At 30.2% G+C, this 10,887-nt stretch overlaps 1 protein-coding gene across 1 annotated transcript; it reads left to right on the top strand.

Annotated features, from left to right (window-relative positions):
* Positions 1-683: 683 nt before the first annotated feature.
* LOC107882564 lies at positions 684-8,177 on the top strand. Its single transcript, XM_016801095.2, has 4 exons — positions 684-800; positions 934-1,089; positions 2,037-2,204; positions 7,887-8,177. Exons 1-4 carry the CDS (start codon positions 684-686, stop codon positions 8,061-8,063), a joined length of 618 nt encoding a protein of 205 aa, XP_016656584.1. The 3' UTR covers positions 8,064-8,177.
* The last annotated feature ends 2,710 nt before the right edge of the window (positions 8,178-10,887 follow it).

Here is a 10,887-nt window from a genome sequence, read left to right as displayed (position 1 = left end):
CCGTTGCCTAGTGGTTGCCGTTGGTTTGGTGCGGTTTTCCTAAACATACCGGTTAAATATACTTCTATAAAATCTACCATTTGTCATGATACCTTGTGTATGTTACGTGCTATTCTCTGTTGTTAGTGGTCCTGAAGAGGACCATTTTATATTTCACTCCGTTAGATGGTCGTTAATAAATATCAAATATTTGTATAGAAATATTTATTGTAAAACCCCAAATGGATCAAACGTAGTTTATTAAACATTGATATAATATTTAAAAATGAAAAATAAATAAGAATTAAATATTTATTAACCATCAACATTTTTTTAAATATATTTATTGTACTTATAATAAATATATGTATGTTGTGTGGGTATGAATAGAGCCATGGTTTGGCCACCCATGACTTACAATATAGGTAATTTAAGTTTTTATTTATTTTACAATTATTTAATTTGTGAAAACTGTATCACACGAACTCTTTTTGTGCCTTTATTACCATTTATTTAAATATATGGATAATTTTATAAATACCGGAACAACTGAATCACATTTTTCCGGTTCAATTTATTTATATAATTATTTCCGGCAATTTTTAGCAGTTACAGATCAAGGATGTCAATAATTTGAAATATATTAATTTATTTTAGAACGCATGTCTGTTTAGTTACCTATTCATTCTTCATGTTGTAAAAGTATGAAACACTCTATAATTGTTAAAATCACAGGCAAAATGTTAATCAAAACGTTCGGACTTATTTTATTTTTCTCATCTTCTCAATCAGAAAATCTTTTTAGGCCAAACTTGCCACTGGTAAATTAATAATCAGCTTGATTTATTAAACATAATATCTTTTTTCTTTTATTAACACTAATGTGTCAAATTTATATTTGTGATTTCTTTGTAATTAAATTTGTTTATATTATATTTATTCCACTCATTACAGGGTGAATATCGCGTGGAGTTTGATAAAATATATCAGTGTGAAACAACAAAAAACCATTCGATTCAATTTAATTGGTATATAAATAAAAAGACACCAATTCTAACCGAGTTAAAAGGGAATGCGACACTTTTGATACCTTTCGATGATACTCTTACAGTAAGTACATATCACACGTACCTATAATGATTAATTTAAGAGTTGTATAATAAACAGAAACTTTTGTATTGTGATATCTCATGGGTAAAAAAATTGGTACTTATTGATAAATGTATTAAATAGATCCTCCAATATATTATAGAATAAGTTCTGACTGGTTCATAATCAACGAATGGCCGAAAATATCTAACTGATTGATTTTAATTTTCCGTCCAAGTTCATTATAATTATAAAATAAAAGTTTCACTGTAATTCTATACCTAATAGTACTTGGTAAGTACCTACCATAATTAAAAAAACTTAGCTATCCCATTGGATACACCATACGGAGACAAGGACCGCGACCGCACATTATATTTTCATTACATTTTTTTTTTAATGACACATAAAACTAATTTGTATCTGTACTTACCTAACTGGATTAACTGGAAATAATTACCGAGATTAAATGTATAAAAAACTTTTTTTGTTTTGATTCCCGTAACTCATACATTATAATATTAATCATAATTATGGTCTTGGTGAACATAACAATTGTATTATTATATTTATTTTCCTATTTTACCTACCATAATAAAATTACTAAAACCTTGTTACCTCATTGGTTGGACCATACGGAGACAAGGACTGCACATTATATTTTCATTAAAATTTCGTTTGATGACAGATAAACTAATTTGTATCTGTAATTAACTAGAAATAATTACCTGGGTGTAAAAACATTTTTTATTTTTTTGTTCCCTGTCTCATAAATTATAATATTAATCGTAATTATAATTATATTTATCACGAACTAAGTGTCTGAATAGCAAAGTCTTGGTGAACATAACAATTGTATTATTATAGTTATGATATGTGAGTAATTCATTTTTATTTCTACATGAATTGTAAATGTCATCCTAAATAATGAGTCATCTTAAATAATGTAATAAAGTATTTATTTGTAGCTCAATGGTAACCTTGCGTCTTGGGGCTCAACTGGCGGATGGGTGCCAAATGCATATATTCTCAATGCAAAAAAAGCATGCAGTACTGTAAAACTTCTCGGTGGAAATGTATGGCTTACCGTTTTAGAGGGTTTCAATGTTCCAACTAATAAATGTCCAATTCCAGCGGTAATGTATAAAAACATTTAAAACAGTTATATAATTTTTAATTTTAGGTTCTGGGCGTGGAACGATGTATGTATTGATTTTACAATTATGTTTGTGTTTTTTTTTAATTTTTTTTTTTGTGTCTCTGTAAACGATAATTAGTCAAAATAATGCTTCGCTCTTCAACTTCAGTATCTTGTAATAATTGCCATGAAAAACATAAGAAAAATCAATTAAAAACGGGATTTTTTACGCAAAATCGATTTTTCAAAAAATCGACATTGTTTTTGGTGTAACTTTAAGACAAATGACCTTCGACATATGAGATTTTCACTGGTTATTTATATTTTAATTTTCTATACACTATAAAATTTTCAAAATATTTTTATTTGTTTTGAACTATTTAGAGACATTTTCATTTTCCAATTTTATTAGTTTTTTTTTCTATGAATGTCAATAATTATTTGCTGTGGAAATCACTTGAAAATTTAATACAAGGCTCCTAAAATATTGTTACATTCGAAAAATATTAAAAATCCTTGGTCACAGTTTTTTCATGAGCGTTTTAAGTTCAAAAAGTAACAAAATATGGAAAAATCACGAAAAATAGCAAATTATTTTGAGTTAAGAATTCATAAAAATTTTTTTTTTTAAATCTAAGATTTTAAAATGTAATACAGGATTGCTTATAAAATGTCGTACCTTTGTAAAAAAAAAAATGTCAATTGGAAAGTAAAATTAAATTTTTATGAGCGTTTAAAATTCAAATTTTTACAAGATTGAATACCTATTCATTCGATTTCTCATGTAGCGATTTTCTTATTTTGTTGTAATTCAAAAATGAATTACTGTAGATACATGAAAATTTCCCTGAATGTTTATTTTATTAATTCTTATACTTAATACAATTTTCAAAATATTTTAACTTGTCTTGAACAGTTTATGGTCAATTTCATATTTAAATTGTATTATTATTTTTTCTACAAATATCAATACATTTTTATCTGTTGGGCCAAAAAGTGTAAAAAATTAATACAAGGATCTTGATATTATATTGTTAGAATAGCAGTTGAAGAATATTAATTATACATAGACACAATTTTTTTTTTATAAGCATTTCAAATTTAATTAAAAATTGAATAATTATTTTGTAATTAAAAATGTATGAAATGTTAAACTTTTATAGTTAAGGATTAAAAATTTTAAACAAGGTTCTACGTAAATATATAATTCTGTTTTCAAAAATTCTAAAAAATGCAGTACATAGTTTATTTTTATAGTAATTTTAAGTTCAAATATCGAAGAAATTACATATTAATAAACCTAGAATAACTATTTTAGTTACTTTGTCGTGATTTTATAATATTATTCGTGGGTGTTTGAAACTTCTAAAGTATACTACTATATATCTATGATAGTATCACGGTTTGTTTTGATGTATAACACGTTATATGTACCTATTGGATATTGTGTTATGATTAATTTGGAATTTATTATATCTACCTATTATTGGCCAATATTTTTTTTTAACACCTTACATAAATATATAATATGTCTTATACATATACTGACATACCGTCTCTGCTCAAAATCGTTTTTCTTATACAATGACATTATATCATTGAATTCAAATTCAATACCATCCGTTATACAGTGACCCACTTGTAAACTACTTTAGAGCAGACCTATTTTTTTATTTAATATCAGTATAATTCAAATATAATACAATAATATTAACAGCTGATACGTATACTGACTGGTCTAAGCTTGTATCTGGTGTACTGAGTTTGTCGCGGCCGGTTACATCCAATAATAAAATGTGCGCCCGGTACCGAAGCATTTTCAAGCACCTTCTCACACACCGTCCTACCTGTGTACTTGTGTGTAGTGGTTCTATAGCTCAGTTAGTATTGGTTCGGTTCGCCGCGCAAATACTAGTGAGATATGTGGTCTGGAGATGTGTAGGTGTGTATATATGCTGTGTGTGTATACTTAAAGAATATAATGTCAACGCGTATTTTCAATATTAAAACAATATACTATAATTATGCTTCAAAAATGATATTTAAATAATACACAGTGTACAAATTTAATATGGCCCTTTTTGGCCAAACAGACACAATAATATAAAAATTGTAAATAATAAGCTATTTGAGCCACTAAGAATAATAAATGTGGTTCAATAGTATAAATATGATGCAGCTATTAGAGCTGAATACAATACAACAATAAGTGTTTTACTCACAATATTGTCGGTGCATGGCTGGCCAGCTGCTATCTGTCCTATATAATAATATTAAGTTCACAACTTGCGAAATATAAATAACACTAAAAATACAAATAACTATATACTAATATAATAAAAATAATAAACAGTGGTGATTTGCCACACAAGATATAAAACAATATAAATAATATGTCCGGCGATTTGCGAGCACCAACACCAATAATGGCGATTCGAGCTCACAATATTATAATATGATCTTGGTATGAAAGGCGATTCACGCCTACAATAACAATATTATAATATATTATAATCACAACTTAGGCGATTCGCACCTACACGTACAATATTATATTTTTTGATATATACAACGCGACCGGCATACGAAACTAACTGGAGAACTTTCAGCAGCCATGCTAATCTTCCGCGTCGGTGACCAATCACGCATAATCTACATATTATTATTATATAATTCACAAGATAACATAAATACAATACAAAAATAAGCCAATCATATAATATATAGACAACCAGGTATGTGATGTCCATGTTTGTGTGAGTGTGGGACGGTGGCGGTTTTTCTTCAACATTCTCCCCCCCACCCCAACGTGAAAATGGTAATTTTCAGGAATGTTCTAACTCTTCCTTGAATGGCAGGAGACATAATTTGAGGACTGGCATATTCGTCTCTGTACCATTAGAAGTTCGTATGGTGACTACTCGGATATGACCATCCCTTCCTGGGTGTACACGTGTTATGCGTGATATCTTCCACTTGCATGGAGCCATGTTGTCTTCTTTTAGAATTACAACAACGTCGATTGCTAATAGCTTGGTTTCAGTTGTCCATTTTCCTCTGACCTGCAGCTGAGGCCGGTATTCCTAGGTCCATCTTGTCCAAAAAGACTGCATTAGTGCTTGTACTAACTTCCACCTTCGAAGCACACTTATTTGTTGTGATGTTAAATCTGGTTCCGGAGGCAGCGTGATTGGACCTCCTTTTAGAGAGTGATCAGGGGTGAGCGGTTCTAAATCTTCTCGGCTGCTACTCAATGGTGAAAGAGGGCGAGAGTTTAGACACGCTTCAATTTGACAGAGTAGAGTCTGCAGTTCGCTGAGTGTCAAATATTTATGTATCTACAGTTGTTCGTTTTTGAATTACAACAAAATAAGGAAATCGCTACATGAGAAATCGAGTGAATATCCAATGTTGTAAAAATTTGAATTTCAAACGATCATAAAAATTTAATTTGACTTTCTTACAGATATTTTTTGTTTGATAAAGGTAGATAATCTTATAAGGAACCTTGTATTACATTTTAAAATCTTAGATTTAAAAAGACAACTTTTTATGAATTCTTATCTCAAAATAATTTGCTAATTTTCGTGATTTTTCCATATTTTGTCAATTTTTGAACTTTAAATGCTTATAAAAAAAATTGTACATATGTATTTTTAATATTTTTCAACTGATAATGCAACAATATATATAACAATATATCAGGAGTCTCGCATTAAATTTTCACTCTTTTTTACCAACAAATCAAAATTTTATTGATATTTATAGAAAAAAAAACTAAACAAATTGAAAACTAAGAATAGATACCGTAAACAGCTCAAAAAGTGTCCACAGTTTATAGTGTATAAAAAATAAAAATTTTAACGTTCAATGAAATTTTCAAATATCTACAGTCATTCGCTATTTAATTACAAGAAAATAAGAAAATCGTCACATGAAAAATCGAGCGAATATCAAATGTTGTAAAAATATGAATTTCAAACGCTCATAAAAATTTAATTTTACTCTCTTGTAGACATTTTTTATTTGATAAAGGTAGACAATATTATGGGAAATCTTGTATTACATTTTCAAATCTAAGATTTAAAAAGAAAAATTTTTACGAATTCTTAACTCAAAATAATTTGATAATTTTCGTGATTTTTCCATATTTTGTCAATTTTTAAACTTGTTAAAAATGCTTATAAAAAAAACTGTGACTAAGGATTTTTAATATTTTTCAAATATCAATGTAAAAATATAGTAGGAGCCTTGTATTATATGTTCGAGTATTTTTACCCGACAAATAAATTTTTATTGACATTCATAGAAAACAATATTATAATATATAATCACAACTTAGGCGATTCGCACCTACAATATGTACAATATTAAATTTTTTGATATACATAACGCGACCGGCATACGAAAAAATAATTACTGGGCTCACGGTGCGTGAACTTAACTAGATAACTTTCGGCGGCCATGCTTATCTTCCGCGTCGGTGACCCATCACGCGTAATCTACATAATTTTATATAATTCACAAGATAACATAAATACAATACAAATTACATACAAATTGAAGACAGTAAGCTATTTTTAATTTATTGTTTTGGGTAATATGTAATGTATTTATGTTTGTTTTCTTTCTGCCTCCCCAGCATGTTTTACCGTAGGATAAAATTGAATAAAGTAATGCCGTATATACTCGTATTGAAACTATTTTATTTAGAAAACGAATTTTTTAAAATAGAATAGTTAATCTTCTCATGTTATTGTCAACATTCTGTATGTTTGTATTTGACAATTTTAAATTAAAATATCGTTATTCCTAAATATTTAAATCACAATACCATTTTAATTGGTTTACTGTTGTAATTGGTTGAATTAGTATTGCATTTAAGTTGTATCCATCGGGAAGCTGTAAACGACTTGTGACTATTGACGTATATATTGATTTATTTAGGTATGTTAAGGGATAACACAATATTTTCTTCAATTCAATTATAGATATGTTGTAGCGCATCGACAACACTTTGTTTTATTTCATCCCAAGTTTAGTCTATGCCAATGGTATTTAGATTTAAAATAATTTTAATAATATTGTGATGACCATATTACCCAGATATGAGTCTGCGTTTATAATATAGGTGTAACATAATATTGAAAAAAATATTGTTAGTACAATATTATTTTTTTGTTTGTTTACAATACTAACTAAACTATCAGTATTTTAACTTGATTAAATTATAATAATAAATTATAAAATGAACAATGCGATCACTTGCAAAGTATTAGGTTGGTTTGAGTACAATCGTAACAATTTTATGAACAATATATTTTAAATAAGATTCTAACATTTTTTCTTTGTTTAAATTTTTATTCTGTTGTGTGACATGTTTCTGTCATATTATATAAATTCGTATAGACTAACCTTTTTAAAAATTGTTGAGTAAATGGGAATAAAAACATAATCCAAATGTTGCAATTATATCAACCGTTGGAGTACATTTATAAAGGCCATCATTCAAAAAAACTACATTGACAAAGCTTTCTAACATAATCAAACATCTAAAATTTACAATAACATTTACAGGAACGTAGTCAATATTTAATATTGATCATATTAAAATCGTATTACCCAGTCGTCCCTACCTACTTATACATTTGTAACAATTTTGTTTTTTAAATGTTTGCAGGGCACATATGTTACGTCAGGGATCGATAAGAAGAAATTTGAAGATTTTAACTTTCCCAAAGTATATTTTTATGGAAAATATAAAGCTGTGGCTCGCTATAAAAATTTGAATAATGAAGTAGTTTCCTGCACTGTTGCTGAGTTTAGTCTTATACGACCTTGGGAAACACCAATTTGATTACACTATATGAAATAATAATTTAATATGTTATTGGCTTATCATAAAGGTTACCTATGTAATAAATATTTTTAACAGTCTAAATCAGATTTGATTCGTATTCTAGGTGGGGGGGGGGAGATATCATTTTGGTCCATAAATAGTACTTTGAACTACTTAATCCCGAAATCCAAATAATATAAATGACAATATGAGACAAACAATGATAATTATTGTAGACGACAGCTTATTGAACTGATTTACAGTCAAAATACCTATTATAAAAATTATAGAGGAACATTTTTTAACAATCGTAATAAATCTGATTTTTGATATCGTATTCTAGTCGTCCAATATCGCATAGTAAATAAACAATTTTTTTTTAATTTTTATTGATTAATTATTTAACTAATTAATAAAAATATAAATATCTGGTTTTTTACGATTGTTAAAAAAGTTCTCTACAACTTTTATAACAGGTATATTTACTGTAAACTTTTTTAATAAGCCGCATTACTTGAATTATTGAACTTTTTGGGTATGATAAAAAAAAAAAAAGAAACACTCAAAAAACCATTTATAACAGAAATCAATAATCATTCAATGTAGACAATCTGAGCCACAACCAGGTAAGTGTTACACATAAATTCAAAATTGAATATAATGAACCCAATAAAATTACAGATGGAATTGAGTGGGGATATATTTTATGTTCATAAACAATTTTAGAGAGAATAATAACTGCAATTCGCCTTCTCTTTCAATTTTATACAATAACTTTATAACAATAATATATCAAGAGCCTTGCATTCATTTATCACGCTTTTTATCCAGCAAAGACAATTTTATTGATATTTATAAAAAAAAAAATATATAAAAAAAGGTGGGTAAGTGGATGTTGCTCTGCTGTACAGTAGGCTATGGTTGGTGTTAAATTTGAAATCAATGATATTATAATATCATCGTATAAAAAAAATGATTATGAGTGAAAACGGTCAGTCTACCTATGATATTACTAAGTATATTTTATGATATTATTGTGAATAAAGACATTAAGTAATTCATATTAACATATTTATGTGGAATCTTGTTTTAAATTTTCAATCCTTAGCTATAAAAGTTGATCATTTTATACATTTTTAACTACAAAATAATTATTACGTTTTAAATTTGATAAATTTTGTCAAAAATCGAACTTTAAATGCCTATAAAAAAAAATTGTACCTATGTATTTGTAATATTTTTCAACTGCTATTGTAACAATATATAATTGAACAACACGGAATACGGGAGCGAGGTACCCCGCGGCAAGCGAACCGCCGTCCACGGGTGGCCAACACGCCGACCGTTCGGTACGTTTTGATGACACATCAAACCTATATCATGCCCCGTCCTCCACAGACGCTTACGCGGCACAACAATCGACGCTGATACCATACGACGACGTATGCGCAGCGAGACATTCGCTACCGGAGTACTACGCGACAACACCCGAGGACCCGGCAAGATTCATACATAAGGCGGAATCGATAATGTACCAAACGCGTATAGATAGGTCGGCCTGGACAAATATTATTGGACAGCAGCTGAAGGGTGCAGCCAGTACCTGGTGGAACACCATCAGACTACTGGACCTCACCTGGGACGAGTTCCACGCCGAATTATTAGAAAAATTCGACAACGTGGAAATTCAGTCACGGCTGCGGGCCGAGATAGTATCCGTCCGACAGACAGCAACGCAATCGCTAACGGAGTTCGTCATACAAAAAAACCAACTTGCACGCCGCGTCAATACCAGACTATCTGAAACACAGCTAGTCGGTACGATAGCCGGACTAACGCACAACGAATACCGCACGCACTTAAGATTGCAAAGACCAGCGACTTTCGGAGACCTCCGCCGGATCGCTGGAGTCTTGGAATATACACCTGATGAACCAGCGACAAAATCACAGCCGAAATCGGCGTTTAAAAAATTTCCCCAAACCCGCGCGCCCCAACCGACACACCAAACGCAAACACTAGACGGTACGGTAGGAAAACCGCAACCGCCCAACCCCGGCAGGTACTGTGGAGGTCGACACTGGAACAGTGACTGCCCCGGGAACACGCCGCGTTCGAGAAACGGGAAATGAGTCGGCGGACACCTGTCCATGCCGCCGCCTCAACCACACACACACACACACACACACACACACACAACCACGCCACCACACACAACGTTCGGCAATACAGACGGGGATATAAGTTATATATGAGCTTTGAGCTTTGCCAATGAGCTTTAGTTGGTTTTGCCAAGTAACGACTAGCAAAGTTTACTGCATATGCTATATCTGGTCTTGTTACCTGTGATTAGAACAGTAAGCTACCTACTGCCTGTCTGTAAGGAATATCTTCACTCAATATTTCCGTATCTTCTTTTTGTTCAAATGTATGTGTTTTGTCTATCGGAATTGAAAGTTCCTTGGCGTCCAGCATATTAAATTTATTAATTATGCTACTTGCATAATTTGTCTGATGCACAAATAATGACCCGTTTTCCATTATTTTTACCTGCATACCTAGAAAATATTCTACATTTCCCTTTTTAACCTCAAACTCTTTTTCTAAGTTTTTAACAGTTTATATATTATATCTTCATTATCCGCCGCGATTAAGCCATCGTCAACAAATATTGCAAGAATAATTTGATTGTTATCAGCTTTGAATACACATGCATCCGTTTCGGTACATTGTAAACCAAATGCATTTAAAAAGTTCCTAAAGCGTATATTCCAACATCTTGGACTTTGTTTCAAGCCATACAAACTTCGCTGAAGCTTACATACTTTATTCGATCCATCTT

This window comes from Acyrthosiphon pisum, chromosome A2 (genome assembly GCF_005508785.2).
Source record: "Acyrthosiphon pisum isolate AL4f chromosome A2, pea_aphid_22Mar2018_4r6ur, whole genome shotgun sequence".
Classification (NCBI taxonomy): Eukaryota; Metazoa; Arthropoda; class Insecta; order Hemiptera; family Aphididae; genus Acyrthosiphon; species Acyrthosiphon pisum.
The sequence above is the reverse complement of the archived record's forward strand: the minus strand, read 5'-3'. Positions and strand labels throughout refer to the sequence as shown.